This window comes from Orycteropus afer, unplaced genomic scaffold, assembly GCF_000298275.1.
Source record: "Orycteropus afer afer isolate SDZICR_OR568_19922 unplaced genomic scaffold, OryAfe1.0 scaffold00204, whole genome shotgun sequence".
Taxonomy (NCBI): Eukaryota; Metazoa; Chordata; class Mammalia; order Tubulidentata; family Orycteropodidae; genus Orycteropus; species Orycteropus afer.
The window spans coordinates 2,747,797-2,768,749 of NW_006921791.1; the positions used below are offsets into that span (position 1 = coordinate 2,747,797).

Below are 20,953 nucleotides of genomic sequence, written 5' to 3' on the forward strand. Positions count from 1 at the left end.
AGTCAAGTAAATTGTTGCTGATTTGGTCTTCTCATTTTCTCTACCAGAAAAAGAGGTTCATGGGATACTTTTGTGGCTATGGAGTTCTTTGGGACCAAGAAGCTCCCTCTGTGAACTTGGTCACTCCAGTGGCTGAGAAACAACACATGGTTGTCACTTTATCCTCCAAACCCAAGGTTTGGGTAAATGTTAAGGAATAAGTCCAATCTCTTTGGTCAGGGCAAATATGCAGAATCTAGTTAAGGCCTAAGGAGCTCTGGTGGTGTAGTGCCTAAGGCATTTGACTGCTAATCTGAAGGATGGTGGGTTGAAACCCACCAGCCTCTCCACAGAAGGAGGAGCAGGCAATCTACTTCGGTAAATATTTACTGCCTCGGAAACCCAAAGGGGATCTTGATGAGTTGGAATCGACTTGATGGCAGTGAGTTTGGCTTTGGTTTTTTGGAGTTAAGGCCTCAGAATAATTCTAAGGGTTGAAGGTACAGAATTGGAAAGATCAATGGTCTGATAACATTGGTATCAGTAAATAGATTGGTATGAAAACAACTTAATAGCAACAATCATAGCTGGGTAGAGATTTTCTATCCTTTGTTTCATCCTTTGTAGTTGGAAGGGGAACCATGGAAATTCCATTCAGTTATTTTGAAGGGGCCACATCCCTTGAGGATGTCCCCATTCTGTCTCCTGGGGGTGGAGTAAAGTTTGTTGCCCACTATATGGAAAAACAGCAACAGGCAATAAAGCAGAGCTGTTGACCAAGTTACTTAATCTTTCCCAGACTCAGTTTCTTCATCTATGAAAATAGAGATAGTAAGAGGACATAACTCATGAGACTGTTTGGAGGACTACATTAATAAATGTATGTGAAGCCCTTACAATACCTCTGTCACACAATAAACATTGAGTAAATGATAGTTGCTAGTATCTCTTATTCCTAGCCAACTGAACTAACTTTACAGAGACTATGGAAGCATCTCCTAAGAATATTCATGAATACTGTCTATTATCGGGAAAATGCCCTCTTTGGAATAGACTGGTCCAAGTACACAGTGATACATCAGAAGTATAAATATTGTTTCCAGTAGCATAGAAATACCTCACCTACCTGTGTTAACATAGTGAAGGGGATCGTTTGACCGGCAATGAAAGTACTCCTAGAGCTTACATTAGGTGAGTTAAAGGCTAACAGAATGCTTAGAAAGGCAGCAAGGCACATTTGGCAGTGCATGTGACTTGAAAGTCAGAAAGACTTGAGTGCAAATTCTAGTTTGGTCATTGGTGGGCTATGGAATCTTGGTTTATTTTAGCTGAAGGATTTTACCTCTCTGAACTTTAGATTTTCCATCTTTAATATGAGGCTAGTAGAACTTACCTTGTAGGCCACTGGGTTACAGGCAATCCCCCAGTTACGAACATCTGATTTACAGACAATTTCTACTTGCCCTTTAATGTTATGTCAATTTGCCCTCACTGTGAAACAGTTGAACTAATCCTTATTTAGCACAAAGTCTTCATCACAATCACCTTCACTTGCTGCACATGCAGCTTTTAAATTATGGAAAAGGCTTTGAGCCTTTTCTTACACTAAACCAAACTGAAAAACCAAACCACTGCCATGCAGTTGATTCCAACTCGCAGCAACCATACAGGACAGAGTAAAACTGCCCCATAGGGTTTCCAAGACTCTAAGTCTTCACTGAGGCAGACTGCCACATCTTTCTCCCACAGAGAGTAAGGCTAATTAAAAAACATATGCACCCATTCCAACTTACAAATCCTTAAAGACACTTCCAATAAATTCTTAAAGACACTTCCTACCTTAAAGGTAGGAGCGGATATTGTGTGTAACCCGAGGACTGCCCATGCATGACTAAAGCCAATCTGACATCTAGCATTTAGGCAGGTGGTCCACAAACGTCTCTTCCCTCCTTCCTTTCTTAATGCAGTCCTACCAGTTATACATCTCTGTGTACCTGTTCAGGCTGAGGTGTGAGGCCCTGAGAATTTGCACATACAGAAGATTTTCCACAAGTGTCAGGCACTGAGGAATTAAAAAGTCCTAGCTACCAGATTTGTAATCCTTTATTTGTAATCCTGACAAAATTGTCTGGTAAAACATAGCAATTAAATAATATTAAAGTCTTAAAACACCTTGGGAGAAAAACAACTAATCTGCTGCAGGAACAGGCTGTCCTCCGGGGATAACTATTCATAATGGTATTTCTTTAAAAACAGCAACAAACAACAGTGAACAAGAAAACTGAGGTCGCTCTGTTACAGCAAATATCACCTCTGATATTATATCAGCAGAAGACCAACATATGAGGCAGAAAAATGAAGCATAAAAAATAAAGAAAAAAAGAAGTGGCATCTTTTCTGAAGGTTTATGGTCATGTTCCTCTGGTGTAATAGTACATATATACAGCTAACATTTAGGGCTTCGAAAAACTGTTACCTGAGTTCTGAGTTTAATCATATCAGCTTCCATCTGAGAATTGGATTCATTTAGCTCTTTGATTTCTTCATCTAACTGTTTGATTTCTTCATCATTTTCTATACCTGTAATGACAAATATTAGTACATTAAGACTACTATATGTGAAAATATTAGGATTTTTAATTTTCTTTTTATATTTGGAATTGAAATCCCTTGAATAAAAAAAAAAAAAAAAATTTTGCAGCTTGTGTGGCTTTCTATTCCCAAATCCCCTGGCCCCTAATTTAGCATCTAAAAAAAAATAAAAATAAAAAAAATAAATTGAAGCAACAAAATGCACAGATTTAAAGGCTGTAATCTCCTTAGGAATAATTAGCTATGTCTCAAGCATCAGATCCTTTTATATTGCACAGAAATCAACTTTGTCCAGGGTTTTTTTTTTTTACTAATTCAGCTATTTATTGTTGCCATCATTATTCACATGCACACATGTTCACTCACTCACTTTCTCTCTCGTTCCCTCTGTGAATGTGCCAAGATTGCTCTCTGTTAGGCTCTGTGGGAATACCTGCAAGAAGCACTAACTTGTCTCTGCTCTTAGGGACCTTACATTCTGCCTAGGAAAATAGACAGAAGATACAACCAAAAGTAGAATTCAGTAAATATTATCTTACTTTATTCACCAAAAAAGCAGTCTAATGTGAAAGGGACTGAGTGGCAGTGATAAACTTTAGGTAGGTGGGCACGAAAGGACTGTCTGGTTATTCAACATCTGACTAATAAAATCCTTTCGTTTTGAATGTTAAAAACGTATCAGTTAACAAAATTATCAATTTGTAGAGCTTTGCTGTAATGACTACACCCAGCAGCATGAATCTCTGATTACCTATGTGATCCTGACAGGTAGAGAGTAGTAATGTGCCTAGTGACTGCCAATGAGTATGAGCACCTGAATGTGGTGGAGTAAATTCCTCAGTCTTTGCGTATCTGGGTACAAGGGTTAGTTATTATATTTACAAAGGATCTTTTCTTCTGTTCAGTGATCGCCATCATTGGATTGTTGTTGTTAGGTGCTATCTAGTCCTTTCAGGGAGCTCTGGTGGCATAGTGGATAAGGCATTCAGCTATTAACCAGGTCAGCGATCCTAACCCACCAACCTCTCCACGGAAGAAAGATGGGGTGATCTGCTTCCAGAAAGATTTACAGCTTCGGCAACCCAATGGGGGTTGCTATGAGTCAGAACCAACTAAATGGCAGTAAGTTTGGGTTATTTTTTGGGTCCATTCAGCCTCAGTGACCATAGGCAGAATGAAACACTGCCCAGTCTGTATCATCCTCACAATCATTGCTACATTTTAACCCATTGTTGTGGCCCTGGTGTCAATCCATATCATTGAGGGTCTTCCTTGTTTCGCTGAACATCTACCAAGCAGGCTGTTCTTCTCCAGGGACTGGTGCCTCTTGATAACATGTCCAAAGTATGTGAGATGAAGTGTTACCATCCTTGCTTCTAAGAAACATTCTTGCTGTATTTCTTCCAAGACAGTTTTGTCCGTTCTTCTGGAATGTCACTGTATATTCAATATTCTTGGCCAACACTGTAATTTAAATGCATCAATTCTTCAGTCTTCCTTATTCACTGTCTAGCTTCCACATGCATATTAGGCAGTTCAAAATACCTTTATTCCTCAAAGTGACATCTTTGCTTTTTAACACTCTAAAGAGATCATTTGCAGCAGATTTGCCCCATGCAATACACTGTTTGAGTTCTTGACTGCTGTCTCCATGGGCATTGATAGTAAATCCAAGTGAAATGAAATCTTTGACTTCATGTTACAGGTTTCCCCCATTATGTGAAAGTAGAGCCTTCCTATGAAAACTTTCATATGCAGAAATAACATGAAGTGAAGAAGAAATATACCACTAGTTTATACGGGAAAAAATTTTGAGCATTTTTAGACACAAAAAATAACCTACCAAATCATACTAAATAACACATAGAATCTAAAATAACACTAACATATTGTGTTCACAGACACAGCTCGCAGCTACGGCAGCTTGATGCTGAGAAGCCGAGTGTTGTTCTTGGGGAAAGAGCTTGATGTAGCCACTCTGGCTGCTCAGGGTGCAAGTTGCCCCTTTAATGGCTCACTGAAAAACAAGCACTGAACACTAGTTTCACTTTTCATGTTTTCATCATAAAAGGGAAAATCCTCTGCGCATTTCTTTTGGTTAGCAAAAATGTGCTAATACAGGTCTTTGGTAAAAGCAAAGTGGTGTAAAGCGAACTTTTGAAAAGTGGGTGATGTCTATACCAAGAGCCAAAAGATCCACATTCCTTTTTATGTTTAGTCATTTCACCTCACGTGGTTGAATGTACTCAAGGAAGGGAAAGAGCAGAAATTTTTAAGTGCAAATCAAAACCAAATGACTGCCAATGAATTGATTCTGCTCATAGTGACCCCCCCTTGGGTTTCCAAGACTAAATTTTTACACAAGCAGACTGCCCCATCTTTTTTCCATGGAGTGGCTGGTGAGTTCAAATCACCGATCATTTGGTTAGCAGCCCAATGCTTTAAACACTATGCCACCAGATCTCCTTTTTAAGGGCAAATATCCTTGCAAATTCAGGATACGTGATTGCTGTTCCCGTGTGTCATATAGAAAAACAAAGAATCCTTATTTAAAACTAATGGAAAATGCTGCAGAGACTAGTTGAGTGGAGATAAATGTGTTCTCTCTCTTTGCACTTTCATTTTTAAAAGTCAAAACAAAAGAGACAGCAAGGAGATAAATGGGATTGGGTTTCAGTTGTTTTGTTTTAGTGCAATGAAAATGATTCTGTAGAGTAAGCAGTCCCTGCAAAAAAGAATCACATTACTTCCACAACATTATCATAGAAGTAGTAAGGAAGAACACGTGAGAGTACTCAAGTTGATTTCCCATTTAATTATCTTTCCTTCTGAATTGTTTCCTCCCATAAATCAAAATCTTATGTGTCAAAGCAAACTTCTCTGACCGATTGATCTTGAACATCTGTCAAAATTTTTTATACCTTTATCAATTGTGCTACTGCTGGCACCCACGGGTGCAAGGTATGGATTGTTACTCAGAAACAGTGGTTCACATAAATACCTAAAGGGTCACATTAAGCAGACAAATTCCATCTCTTGTAGGTATAGGGTCCTGAGACATCAAGCAACAAAATTTTTCTTTTTATGTATAGCAAAAAGTATTGATAAAATAATACAAAATACTGCCAGTAATGATCTTTTCTGTTTCTCAGGTTTGGGATATTACTTTTTCCCCATTCTTAAGTGTGATCTGCCTTTTATAGCAACTTTCAAATTTAGGAATTAAGATTGGTTGTTGTTGTCAATTGCCAGTGGCAGATTACCCAATTACATAGCCTTACTACATCTTTGATGTGGTGAAAGCTATGTGAAACTGTTCACTATAGATTATTAAGTAAGTACAAGGCAGCCTATCTTACTTCACTTATTGTATATTTGACACTGTTAGTTCCGGTCGAGTTGGTTCTGACTCATGGTGGCCCCTTGTGTGCAGAATAGAACACAAGAGAATAGGGCTTTCAAGGCTGTGACCTTTCAGAAGCAGATCACCAAGGCTGTTTACGGAGACCCCTTTAGGGGGGGTTCGACCTGCCAATCTTTCAGATAGTATTCAAGCATGTGACCTTTCTGCCACCCAGGGACTACAAGACTGATTGAGATAATGTCTATAAAGGACTTAATAATACTTGGCACCACAAGGTGGTGGCCAATATAATTATTTTATGTAGTAGAAGTCAGTTATACCGCAAGATAAGAATATACATTGAATAAAATTCTGATTTGTCATACAAATTCTGAACCAATTTATCATTTAACAAGAATTCACCACAAAATTTCTTTAAATTGCAAGCAGTCTGAATGGTAGCATAGTGGCTAAGGCACTTGACTGCTAACCAGAAGGCTGGTGGTTCAAGTCCACCAGCCACTCCTCGGAAGGAAGGTTGGGCAATCTACTTCTGTGGTGATACTGCCTCGGAAAGCCAAGGAGGGGTCGCTATGAGTCAGGTCCAACTCTACGGCACATAACAACAACATTGTATAAATTGAGACAAGGTGTCCAAATGCATTGAGAACATGTACTGTATGTTTCCACAGTAGATTTGTATATCATAATGCCTAATCCACTACGACTAGATGGGTGTATTTTCCAAGTACATTTCTGCATAAGTTCTTCATGTCATAGTTCTTTAATTTTTTAGGTGTCAACAATTATAAACTCTTTTTCCAGGTGTAGGTCATATTTTCCATTGAAGACTGAAGTTGTGTAAATTAGAAGTTCAATCACATTTTCATAAAAATCCCAGAAGATCCTGCCATCTATTCTCTCACACCATGAGATCTAGCTGACTCTTAAAATTTCTCTGTTTTTACAGGTTCAGGCTATTCTTCAGGGCCCGCTGTTATTCACTATAATTCTCATTTCTTTGAGTGCTTACTGAGAAGGGAAACACGTCTCTCTAAAGTCTCCTTTGGTAATGGTTCTTAATCTCTCTAGAGTGTATGAGTACACTGTGCAAAGAAAATGCAATACATAAATAAAAGGAAAACACCAATTCTCTCTTAAAAATAAAATAAAAATTCTAATTACTTAATTTGCATGACAGCAAAAGATATAAAAATGTATAAAAACCAAACCAAACCAAACCCACTGTCATAAAGTCGTATTTGACTCATAGCGACCCCTCCTTGGGTTTCCGAGGCAGTATCACTACAGAAGTAGATTGCCCAACTTTCCTTCTAAGGAGTAGCTGGTGGGTTTGAACCACCAGCCTTCTGGTTAGCAGTCAAATACCTTAGGCACTATGCTACCAGAGCTCCTTCAAAATGTATAAGCACTGTTATTTCACTGCAGATTAATACAGTGTTGAACCTGTGACCAGGAAGATGGGTGGTCAGCTCTTTTTACGGAGTCATCAACAGTGAACCTCCAGAGCTATTTGATCAAGGTATGGAATTTTCTACAATTCTTTATAAAAGAGTGAAAAATGTTCTGCAGTCCTGCTTATTCCTAACACCAGGACTCCTGTGATTTCCTCTGATAGTTTTTGAGTGAAGTTACAAGTAAAACAACCCGTTTCAGAATAGACAATTTGAGGATGACTATGCTATTACAAAATTTAGAAAATTATGGACAAATAGTGTCTGAAAATTCCAATTAAATAATCTTAACTGGCATATAGGAGACATTTAATAAATCGTGACTAATATAAAACACTCACAAATGTCAACATCTTTATCTTGGGATTGTTGTTAGCGGCTGTCAAGTCCCCCTAGACTCATGGTAACCCCATGCACAACAGGAAGAAATGCTGCCCAATCCTGCATCATCCCCATGATGAATTGCAGCTCAGACTTTTGTGACCCACAGAGTTTTCACTGGCTGATTTTCAGAAGTAGATTGCCAGGCTTTTCCTCCTAGTCCATCTTAGTCTGGAAGCTCCACTGAAATGTGTTCAGCATTATAGCAACACACAAGCTTCCTCCACTGACAGATGGGTGATGGTTGTGCTTGAGGTACATTAACCAGGAACAGAAATCAGGTCACCTGCATAGAAGGTGAGAGAGAATTCCACCACAGAACCACCAAGGCCTCATATCTTGTGGTTAGACCCTTGCAAATTAATATTTAGAAAAGTTGCAATAAAGTTATGAGAAGAGAATGTGGTCTTTCATTATAGGTTAGATTTCCAGGGCCATTTTGCTTTACTTGGAATTTTTATAAAATAGTTTCTTATCAATTTTTATATTCTACTTAACTTTCATGAAAGATCAGCATCTAAACAGTGGATAGCTCTCACATGACTTGGGGAAATTTCCTGGTAGGCATTCTGGTCTGCTACAATAAGGGATATTAGAAGCTAATATCTAAGGATATGGAATATGACAGACTTGGAACCTAAATTTAAATTTTGCTGCTTAACAGTTTTGTTATAATGAGCGATTTTCTTAAAGACTCTAACTCTTAAGTTCCTGCATTACAAGATGACAGATAATAATAGTATCTATTTCATAAGGTAGGAGTTTTGGTGGCACAATGGTTAAGTGCTTGGCTGCTAAACTAAAGGTTAACAGTTTGAACCATCCAGGTACTCCATAGAAGAAGAATGTAGCAGTCAGTTTCAGTAAAGATTCCAACTCAAAACAAACTCACTGCCATCGAGTTGATTCTGATACACAGCAACCCTTATTCTGTTTCCAAGTTCATTTTTTAAAAAAATTTTATTGTGATTTGCATGAAAGTTAGCAGAGCAAATTCACTTTCCATACAGCACCTCACACACACTTCATCTCATGACATTGACTGCTATTTCCCACAATGCAACAGTTCCCCTCCCACTTCCTCCACACAGTTACCTCTGCCTTGTGTCCTTCCCTCCATGTATTCCTGCCCCTTGAGCTGTCTCCCTGTGCATACACAGCCCTTTATTCTCCTGTGATTGATCTCTCCAAGGAGTATTTCTAGCTAAGGTAAATGTTTAGCTTATATGCCTGTCTTTTGTTTGGCTGGAAGCCACAGTAGTGGGTTCAATTTCAAACCTGAAAGGCAGCTAGGGGCCATATATTTTCAGTGGTTCCATCAGGCTCTATCAGACCAACAAACCTGGTCCCTTTTTTTTTTTTTTAATGATTTTGAGTTTTGTTCCACATTTTTCTCCCACTGTATCCAGGATCTCTTACATAGATCCCCCTCTGAGTGGTTGACATTGGTAGCTGGGCACCATCTAATTCTTCTGGTCTCATAGTCATATAGTCTGAGGATCACATTGCATCTAAATGGCTGTTTGTGAGCTTTTAAGATGCCAGTTGCTACTTGCCAAAGTAGGATGTGGAAAAATGTTTTGTGTAACATGTTATGCCAATTGAGCTTGGTATCACCTGCGACCATGGTCCTGAGCCCACAGATCCAATTACTTGCTCCCTCTGGGTAGTTGGCTGTGACCAAGAAGTGACTACAATCTTGTCCCTTGCCAGCTCTACTATATACCCGGGGATTCCTACAGATCATACAAATACACTTGTAGAATCATTGTCTGCCAACCCTGTACATGGTCTTGGGCACACTCTCCCCTGCACAGACATACCTAATAGTTCAGCCTGTCCACCCATTTATCCACCCGTATATCAATGTTTGCCTTCAATGACAATGCAGTACTGTATGTGCAAAAGGGTTCATTTTTGTTTTCTGTACCTCCCATGTACCTCTCTCTATGTCTTCTTCTTCCTCAGTGCCACCGTGATAATCACTTATATTCAATACATTGCCCATGTCTTCACCCAAATCAATACTTGTCTCTACCTATCTAACAGTGTTCTTCCCCCTCCCCTCCCACCCCTGGTAATCAACAATGAAAACTTCCTTCCATATAGGAACCTTTCCTTGAGTTTTTACAATAACGGACTAATACAAAATTTTTCCTTCTGTGATTGACTTATTTCACTCAGCATAATGTCCTCCAAGTTCATCCACATTATGCAGTGTTTTGCAGATTCTATGTTATTCTTTAGGGATGCATAGTATTTCATTGTGTGTATGTACCATACTTTGGTTATCCATTCTTCTGTTGATGGGCACCTAGGTTGTTACCATCTTTTTTTTTTTTTTAAATTTTGATTTGGGTGAAGCTTTACAGAGCAAATTCACTTTTCGTACAGCAGTTCACATATACTTTGTCTCAAGTCATTGACCACAATTTACCACAATGCAACAGTTCCCCTCCCACTTCCTCCCCATAGTTACCTCTTCCCAGTGACCATCCCTCCATACTCTCTTGCCACCTGAGCTGTCTCACTGTGCATAAGCAGCCCTGCCTTCTCCCATGATTGTTCTCTCCAGGGCGTGTGTCTACTTGATGTTACCATGTTTTTGCTGTTATAAATAGTGCCGCAATCAACATGGGTGTGCATGTATCTGTTCCTGTCCTGGCTCTCAGTTCTTTAGAATATATACCTAAAGTGGAATGGCTGGGTCAAATGGTATTTCTAATTCCAACTTTTTAAGGAATCGCCATACTGCTTTCCACAGTGGTTGTATAATTTTACAGTCCCACCAGCAGTGTATGAGAGTCCCAATCTCTCCTCATCCTCTCCAGCATTTGTTATTTTTTGTCTTCTTGAACTTTGCTACTAGTTGTTGTTGTTGTTGTTATGTGCCGCCGAGTCGGACCCGACTCATAGCGACCCCTCCTTGGGTTTCTGAGGCAGTATCACTACGGAATTAGATTGCCCCATCTTCCTTTAAGGAATCGCCATACTGCTTTCCACAGTGGTTGTATAATTTTACAGTCCCACCAGCAGTGTATGAGAGTCCCAATCTCTCCGCATCCTCTCCAGCATTTGTTGTTTTTTGTCTTTTTGAATTTTGCTACTAGTTAGGAGGGCTCATTTTAAGCCTAGCAGAATGACAAAACTGACCAATTGCACATTAGAGTTCCATACACCTTATTTGCATGGTCCCACCCACTAATCTGGTGGGAGTCACTAACACCAGGGCTAGAAAAGCCATACCAAGTAATCACTGCACCACACTAAGGTTATAAATCTTAATGGGAAGAGTTGGCCTCATCTTTCTTTGGTGGAACAGCCTTTTGGTTAGCAGCCAAATATCTTTACTACATACCACCAGAGCTTCTTCCATAAATATCACAGCCTAGGAAATCCCATGATTTCCAGCTCTACTCTGTCCTGTAGGGCCACTGTGAGTCAGAATAGACTGAACAGCATACAACATCAACAACAACAAGATATCATAAAGTGGTTATAAGGAGTAAATTAATCTACATAAGATCCCTGTCTCTTTGTGAGTTATCACTACATTGTAGCTAAATGTTAAAAACCAAAGCATTGGTTGAGACAGCCAAACAGAATTAAAACATTTGTCATCTCTAAGTATGTTTTTCACTGAAAATTTGTTCTTCTGACCCAGTAATGTGAGTTGAAAAATTATAAAACAAAAAAAATATCGCATGTTATTTAGTATAGTAGGTTCAATTTTTGTTTGTCCTAATTTTGCTTACTAAATTTTTAATGAAGGGCCTTTGGCAGTGAACTAAAGGAACTCTGGTGGTGTAGTGGTTAAGGCATTTGGCTGCTAATCAAAACGTGTGTGGCTGGAACCCACCAGTCCCTTCATAGAAGAAAGATGAGGCAGTCTGATTCTGTAAAGATGTACAGCCTTGGAAACCCAATGGGTGTCGCTATGACTTGAAATCAACTAGATGTCAGTGAGTTCAATTTTTGATTGGTAGTGAAGTGTTTAAAGCATTCAAAACTAAGCAAAAGGTTGGCAGTTGGAACCCACTATCTGCTCCTTGGGAGAAATTTGAGACAATTGGATTCCATAAAGATTCACAGTCTTGGAAACTCTACAGGGCAGTTCCTGTGTCCTATAAGGTAGCTGAGTTGGAATCAACTCCATGGCAGTTGGTTTTCTCTCTCTCATTTTTTTTTTTTCCTATTCATGTTTTTAATTAAAAATAAAAAAGTCCCTCTTCATAGATTTTAAAGTTGCCATCTAAAGTTTTTTATTGTGATTATTAAATAATTGCAAAGGATATATATTTCAGAAAATTTTATACCGTACAGTGTTTTATATGTTTCCATTAAAACCCAGGATCAGGGGGTTTTGTTGTTGTTGTTCTTAAGTGCCATTGAGTTGGCTCTGACTCATAGAGACCCCACGTACAACAGAACCAAACACTGCCTGGTCCTGTGCCATCCTCACAATGCTTGCTACATCTTAGCCCATCATTGCAGCCACTGTATCAATCCATCATGTTGAGGGCCTTCCCCTTTTATGTTGACCCTTCACTTTACCAACCATGATATCCTTCTCCAGGAAATGGTCCCTTCTGAAAACCAAAGTAGGTGAGATGAAGTCTGGCCATTCTTCCTTCCAAGGAGCATTCTGGCTGCACTTTTTCCATGACAGATTTGTTAAGTCTTTAGGCAGTCCATGGTACTTTCACTATTCTTTGTCAACACCACAACTCAAAAGCATCAACTCTTCTTTTGTCTTCCTTATTCATTGGTTAGCTTTCACATGCACTTGAGGCTACTAAAAACATCATGGCTTGGGTTAGGCACACATTAGTCTTCAAAGAGGAATCTTTGCTTTTTAGCACTTTAAAGGGGCCTTTTGCAGCAGATTTGCCCAGTGCAATATGTCATCTGACATCTTGACGGCTGCTGTCATTGGTGTTGATTGTAGAACCAAGTAATATGAAATCTTTGACAACTTCAGTCTTTTCTCTGTTTTTCATGATGCTGCTTATTAGTCCAGTTGTGAGGATTTAATTTTTTTATGTTGAGATATAATCCATACTGCAGACTATAATCTTCAATCTTCATTAGTAAGTGCTTCAAGTCATCCTTACTTTCAGCAAGCAAAGTTGTGTGATTTGCATATCACAGGTTGTTAATGAGTCTTTCTCCAAACCTGAAGCCACACTTTTCTTCATATAGTCCAGCTTCTCAGATTATTTGCTCAGATTGCCTAAGTATGGTGAAAGCATACAACTTTGACACACTCCCTTCCTTATTTCAATCCATGCAGTGTCTCATTGTACTGTTTGAACAATAGCCTCCTTGTCTATGTTCAGGTTCCTCATGAGCGCAATTAAGTGTTCTGGAATTCCTATTCTTCTCAATGTTAATAATTTGTTATGATCACACAATCGAATGCTTTTGCATAGTCAATAAAACACACATAAGTATCTTTCTGGAATTCTTTGCTTTGAGCCAAGATCCATCAGACATTAGCAATGATATCCCTCGTTCCATGTCCTCTTCTGAATCCAGCTTGCGTTTCTGGAAGTTCTCTGACAATATAATGCTGCAACCATTTTTGAACTATCTTTAGCAAGATTTTACTTGCATGTGCTATTAATGATATTGTTTGATAATTTCCACATTCTGTGGGATCACCTTTCTTTGGAATGGATACTAATATGGATCTCTTCTATTCAGTTGACCAGGTCGCTGTCTTCCAAATTTCTTCGCATCGATCAGTGAGTGCCTCTAGCGTGGTATCCATTTGTTGAAATATCTCAGTGGGTATTCCATCACTTCCTGGAGCCTTGTTCTTTGCCAATTCCTTCAGTGCAGCTTCGACTGCTTCCTTCAATACCATTGGTTCTTGATCATATGCCACCTCCTAAAATGCATGAACATTGACTAATTCTTTTTGGTACAGTGACTCTGTGTATTCCTTCCATCTTCTTTTGATTTTTCCTGCACCATTCAATGTTTTGCCCATAGGATCTTTCAATAATGCAACTCAAGGTGTGAATTTTTCTTCAGTTCTTTTGGCTTGAGAAATGCTGAGTGTGTTCATCCCTTTTGGTTTTCTAACTCCAGATATTTACACATTTCATTATAATAATTGATTTTGTCTTCTCAAGCTGCTCTTTGAAATATTCTGTTTAGCTCTTTTATCTCCTCACTTCTTCCACTTGCTTTATCTACTCTCCACTCAAGGGCAAGGTTCAGAGTTTCTTCTCACATCCATTTTGGTCTTTTCTTCCTTTCTTGTCATTTTAATGGCTTTTTGCTTTCTTTGTGGATGATGTTTTTGATGTCATCCCACAATTCCTCTGGTTTTGTACATTGGTGTTCAATGCATCAAATCTGTTCTTTAGATGGTCTCTAAATTCAGGAGGGATATAATCAAGGTCATATTTTGGCTCTTGTGGACTTACTTTAATTGTCTTCAGCTTCAACTTGAACTGTAAGATTGGACAATCTATTTCTGTAGAGATACCGGCTTGGAAACCCAAGATGTTTGGGTCACTATGAGTTGCAATCTACTCAACAGCAATGAGTAAGAGTCTTTTCCATAATCTGCTCCTGGCCTTGTTTTGGATGAAGATATTGAGCTTCTCCATCACCTCTTTCCACAGATGTAGTTGATCTGATTCCTGTGTACTCCATCTGGTGAAGTCCACATGTATAGTCTTCATTTATGTTGTTGAAGAAAGGTATTTGCAATGATCTTGCAAAGTTCTATCATGGGATCTCTAGAGTTATTTCTGTCACCAAGTCCATATTTTCCATCTACTGGTGATTCGTTTTGTTTCCAATTTGCATTCTAATCACCAGTGATAATCAACACATCTTGAGTTTATGTTTGATCAATTTCAGAATGCAGAAGTTGGTAAAAATCTTCAATTTCCTTGTCTTTGGCTTTAGTGGTTGGTGCATAAATTTGAATAGTACTAGTAGTAACCAGTCTTCCTTGTAGATGCATGGATATTATCCTATCACTGACAGCATTGTACTTCAGGATAGATCTTGAAATGTTTTTTGAGACTATAAATACCATGCCATTCCTCTTCAAATTGCCATTCCCAGCATAGTAGATCATATGGTTGTCTGATTCAAAATGTCCAAAACCAGTCCATTTTAGCTCACTAATGCCTAGGATATCAATCTTTATGCATTTCATTTCATTTTTGACAACGTCCAATTTTCCTAGATTCATACTTTGTACATTCCATGTTCCCATTATTAATGGTGTTTTCCAGCTCTTTCTTCTCATTTTGAGCTGTTCCACATCAGTAAATGGAGGACCAGAAAGTTTACTCCATCCACATCATGAATGTTGGCTCTACTCTGAGGTGGCAGCTCTTCCCCAGTTGTTTTTGAGTGCTTTCTGATCTGAGGGGCTCATCTTTCGGCGCTATATGGGACAATGTTTCAGGGCTATTCATAAAGTTTTCCATTAATATATCAGACAGTGTTTCACTGCTAGTCATAAGGTTTTCTCTGGACAATTCTTTGAGAAGTGGATGGCCCCTTCCTACCTCTGAGTCTGTCTTAGTCTGGAAGCTCCACTTAAACCTGTCCACCATGAGTGACTCTGTTGGTATTTAAAATACCAGTGGCAAAGCCTCCCACCTCATAGCAACACATAAGCCATCACACCACAAGCTGACAGATGAGTGGTAGCAGAGAGTTTAGTTTATGAAAAATGTCCACTGAATTTTTGCCTAGATAGCTCCTTAGATTAAATAAGGTGCACAATTTCTTCAGTATTTCTTTCTGAAGTTCTTTCTGCTGGGCCTCTTGGGAGTTTTCTTGGGAGCCAAACATTCTTTTTTTTAAAATTTTTTATTGTGATTTTGGTGAAATTTTATAGAGCAAATTCATTTTCCATACAGAAGTTCAAACACATGTTGCTTCGTGACATTGATTGCAACTCCCCACAATGTAACAGCTGTCTTTCCACTTCTTCCCTATCTCCTTCTTTCTTATGTATTCCTGTTCCCCGAGCTATCTCCCTGTGCAAACACTGCCCTTCTATTTGCCCATGATCGATTGCTCTAAGAAGTGTGTCTGCCTGATGTAAATGTTCACCCTCTATGCCTGTCTACTGTTTGGCTGGAAACCATGGGAGTGAGTTCAATTCCAGACCTGAAGGGTAACTATGGGCCATAGTCTCAGGGGTCTCACAAGGCTCTGTCAGACCAGTGAACCTGGTCTTTATTTTATGATTTTGAGTTGTGTTCTACATTGTTCTCCCATTCTATCCAGGATCTCTTGCACTGATCCCCCCTTTGAGTGGTTGATAGTGGTAGCCAGGTACCATCTAGTTCTTCTTGTCTCATGGTCATATAGGCTGAAGATCACATGATCTACTAGTCCCTTGGACTTAATTGTTTCCATTCATCTTTGGTTTTCTTCATTCTTCTTTTCTCCGCATGAGGAGAGACCCATTGTTGCCCCTAGATGGCTACTTGCAAGCTTTTAAAACCCCAGTCGCTACTCACCAGAGTAGGATTTAGAAAAATGTTTTTGTGTAGTATGTTATGCCAATTGAGCTTGATGTCTCCTGTGACCACAGTCCTGAGCCCATAGGTTCAAGTACTCAGGAGCCAAACATTCTTGAATTAACCCTTTTTTAGGTACCTTGGAAATGTTTAAATCCTGGATCAATCCATCATTGTAAGATTAGGGAGGAGGCTTCATTTATTTTATGAAGATGAAGAAGGTAGATTGTGAAATGGGTGATAGAAAAACGAACTGGTAGACCACAGTATTCTCGGCCTACCAGATTCTGGAAAGAACACATGTGCAATTAGAGGATCTGGGAATTAATTTTCTTAAAGATATGAAGGTCCGTGTGTGCCCCTAGAAAATTTTGTGGATCCCCAGGAGCATATGTAACTCATTTTGAAGCCTACTTATGGAGTGGAAGGGACAACAGTTATGACATGAAGACTTCTGATCCTGACTTCCTGCTTATTATGGTGCAACCTGGGACCGAGTCTGGGCTGGAGTAGTCAGGTCTCCAAGTTCCCAATATTGCTGTCAAGTTTAGGTGACATCTTTGTTATCTGAAAAGTGATATGCAAATATATGGAATAATTACTACAAGGCAAACAGCAAAAGTGAATTTAGGAATAAATCACCTTGCTTGCTTGTTTGCCTGGAAAATTCCTTGGTCTGTGTCTTAGGGAGGCACCAGCAATGCCCTGGTCTGATTTCTCTACTGATCCTTGAATTCCAGGAGTGTTGAGCCCTTCACATTATAGATGGTTAGGCTAGAAATAAACTTTTATAATTAAGTTCCACAAATTACCCTGTTAGCTTTCAGGAAAGAACTTGCTTTTATATAGGATTGGCCTGAACAAGGAAGCCACCAGACATCAAGTAGCATTTTAGCTGTCAAAAATTCTGTTCATTAAAATCAAAGCATAACATAACACAACACAACATAACATAACAGAACATAACAAAAGCAGTCTTTCTTAAATTAGCATACCACGGTCTAAGATGATTGCATTTATTTGAAGGTCTCGATAGCACCTGAAAGATTGGCATGCTCTTGTGGAAGATTTAGAGCTTGAAGGTTAGGCAACACTGGTAACCTCCATCAGTTGTTTGGCCGTGATCAAATTAATTAACCTTTGAGTTTCCTTTTCCCCATAGGTAAAATGGAAATAGCAGGAGGAAAATTTTCAAGGTTGTTGGGATACTAAATATGATAAGAATATACAAAGCCCCAGCAGTGTTTGGCCTTGGAAGTGCTCAATAAAAGTTAGAACTCCTTACTTTAGCTTCCTTTTTTCTATAATAATAAAGAAAGGAAAAACAGTGTTATCACAGTTCCTTCTCTACTAATGGCTTGGCAAAAAAGAATAAAGCCATAGACAGCACAACTTCTGGCGGTATGCTAACAGGCATATAATAAATTTCTTTTGCAAAAGTGTTCTGGAAGAGCAACCCGTGAATTTCAAGTTACACTTGACTGCTCAGAGATAACTGAGTATTAATTAATTATATGAGATCATTCAGGGGGATCAAGAAAATAATGTTATTCTTGTGGGGGTAGAAATGAGAGCAGATTCTTCCAAGTTTAAAAAAAAAAAAGTATTTTAGAGCCAGAAAAGGGAGATTTAAGGGTATTTAGGATGATTCTTTCCTTTTCAGAGAAATGCTTGAGAGAAAAAGCTAAAATCCAAAGACATGAACTTGCTCAAGTCTGATTTAGCAACTTAATGGTTTCCTCGATGTTTCCTAGTACTCTAAACTGGGGGAAGGGGTGTTCTTGCTCGTTTTTTACTTATGAAGTCATACAAGTGACTTGCAATAAGATTTTGCATTCATTGTATTTGATAAAAGACAGAAAAAGAGATAGTCTTTTTCACATATAGCTTGTTGTTGTTGTTGTTGTTATTTGCCGTCAAGTCGGCCCCCACTCATAGCGACCCCTCCTTGGGTTTCCGAAGCAGTATCACTACGGAAGTAGAATTGCCCAACCTTCCTTCCGAGGAGTGACTGGTGGGTTTGAACCACCAGCCTTCTGGTTAGCAGTCAAGTGCTAGGGATACTTAAAAGCAAGTCTTTTGACTTTTAAGAATATGGTCAACCACCTGTCTGTTTGTCATACTGTGATAGCTTGCGTGTTGCTAGGATGCTGAAAGCTATGCCACCAATATTTCAAACAACCGTCAGGCCATCTGTGGTAGACAGGTTACAGCAAAACTTGCAGAATAAAACACACTAGAAAGAAAGGTCTGGTGATCTACGTTGGAAAAGCAGCAAAAGATAAACCTTATGGATCGCAACAGAATATTGTCTGATACAGTAGTGCTGGCAGATGAACCCTCTAGGTTGAAACGTGCTACACAATAGCCACAACAATGGATTTGAACATACCAGTGATAGTTAAATGGCACAGGATCGGACAAGGTTTCATTCTGTTATACACAGAGTTGCCATGAGTTAGAACTGATTCAATGGCAAATAATGACAACAATAATTACAGTGGAAAATGGAATATTTGTGCTTCTCTACTCTGCAGAGCATAGTAAAGTTCCTGTTGGCTGTTCCTTTAATTAGCAATGCAGAGATGACAGATATTCTCTATATCCTCTATTATAGCATTTTCACCAAAAGAAGTATGTTGTTTGCCGTCGAGTCAGACCCAACTGGTAGCGACCCCTCTTTGGGTTTCCGAGGCAGTTAGCACTAGAGAAGTAGATTGCCCCATCTTCCTTCTGAGGAGTGGCTGGTGGGTTTGAACCGCCAGCCTTCTGGTTTGCAGTCAAGCGCTTTAGCCACTATGCTACAAGAGCTCCTCAAAACAAGTATACTTAGACTTTAGTAATAAATATTTCTGGTCTTTGCACAAGTAGTATCAGAACAGACTGCAACAATATTGGAAAGATAACTCCAAACTTCCAGCATGGACTCTGGATTTTCAAAGATCTGGGTTTAAAATTATCTCTGCAATTTAGTCTTCCAAGTGACCTTGGACTTCTCAACTCCTTCACCTGTGTATATGAGGGTAATAAGATATATAGCAGAAAAAAGTAATTTGTCTTAAAACTTACAATTAATCAAACCGTGTCCCGCAACTTGGATTAAATGCCAGAAAATTAGTTGACGAAGTTCCTTCGGAGATGTAGTAGGAGCTGCGTCCAATTGAGTGACCCATGTGACCCATCTAGTACCTGTGTGTTAATTGGTTAGTTGCTATGAATGATACCTTATTGCTTGTTGTTGTTGTTATGTGCCCTCAAGTCGGACTGACTCATAGGGACCTATCCTTGGGTTTCCAGACAGGATCACTAACTACGGCAGTAGATTGCCCAACCTTCCTTCCGAGGAGTGGCTGGTGAATTCCTCTAATTAATAGCCTCAGTCCAATTGCTTCTTTTAACCTGTCCGATATGCTACTTGTTTTTTCTGATTAACAGTTATTGTCTGCAGAACAAATTATTGTATTAGTCCACTATGTAAAAAGTCAAGGAAAGGTTTATACAGGGAAGGGAGTTTTCTTTGTTGGTTATCAGGGATGGGGTGGAGGGAAATTCCTATATAGGTTGAAAAAATAAATTATAAGCATTGCCCCTGTGCAAGGATGACACACAAATTCATGAAGTGTTCCATATTTTTAAGTGAATTGGCTCTGTAAACTTTCACCTAAATCACAATAATTTTTTTTTTAATTATATATCTATGAGAAAGATTATTAGTGGTTACCAGGAGTAGAAGGGAGGGGGGAAAGGGGAAGCTTTTGTTCGAGAGGAACTGAGTTTATGCTAATGGTGATGGAATATTTTGGAAAAATAATGGTGGCACAACATGAAAAATGTCATCAATATCCCTGAGCTATAAATGTAGAAGTTATTATGTTGGTGAATGTCTTGTGTATATTTTCACCACAATAAAAGTAAAAAAAAAAAAAAAGTATCTGGAATTAAAGAATCATAGATTCTGAATTTCTGATGTCTTAATGTTAACCCATGCCAACTGATAAAGAGAAGGCAATTTGATGGCTTTGTCAAGCCAACAGCCTGTGGTAGATCAGAAGCAAACCATTTCCTCCTTTAAGATATGCAAGCTATTCTCTCCTGATTTTCTCTTTCTCTTTTTTCTTTTCTTTCTCTCTCTCCTTTTTCCGCTTCTTCCCTCTTTCTACCTTTATTAAGAAAGCCATTCAGCCTTTTATTTGTTAAAGAATTGCTTAGTGCTTGTTAAGAAAGTTTATGTAGCTGACCTCAGAAAAGATACTTAATTGACGGAGCTTTAGGAAACAGAATTGATAATGTTAAATGAAGCTAAAAATTATAAATAACTTTAGTCAAATATAAATATCAAAACTTTGTTCCTCATCTTCACTCCCAAATTAAATTTTCACATATTGAGAGTTTTTCATAACATTTTTCCAAGTTTTCTTTAAAGATTTGTGACTAAATAAAAAGGTAGATCTCAGTTAAAAAATCTTTACTGTAACACAAAGTATGCAAAGGTGCAGACTTTAACTTGCAAAAATAAACTTGCTATTTTAACCGCTTGAATTGACTAAGCACTCCTCATTTCCCCGCCTTCTAGAAGGGCAATGTTAGGCCGAAGCAAACCCAAGCCACCAACATTTCAGTTAGCAGCTTCCTCCGGGCGTCAAGCCCTGATGAGACAGCCTGATAAGACAACTGAA

The 20,953-nt window shown here is 38.8% G+C and overlaps 1 protein-coding gene and 1 pseudogene across 1 annotated transcript in view; one reads left to right on the forward strand and one right to left on the reverse strand.

Annotated features, from left to right (window-relative positions):
- MYT1L (myelin transcription factor 1 like) overlaps positions 1-20,953 on the reverse strand; it is a 280,476-nt gene that overhangs the window by 9,382 nt on the left and 250,141 nt on the right. The window contains exon 18 of the mRNA XM_042781958.1: positions 2,456-2,559. Coding sequence (XP_042637892.1) covers positions 2,456-2,559 — 104 coding nt within the window. The remainder of the gene's footprint in view (positions 1-2,455; positions 2,560-20,953) is intronic.
- LOC122150696 lies at positions 19,821-19,911 on the forward strand (annotated as a pseudogene).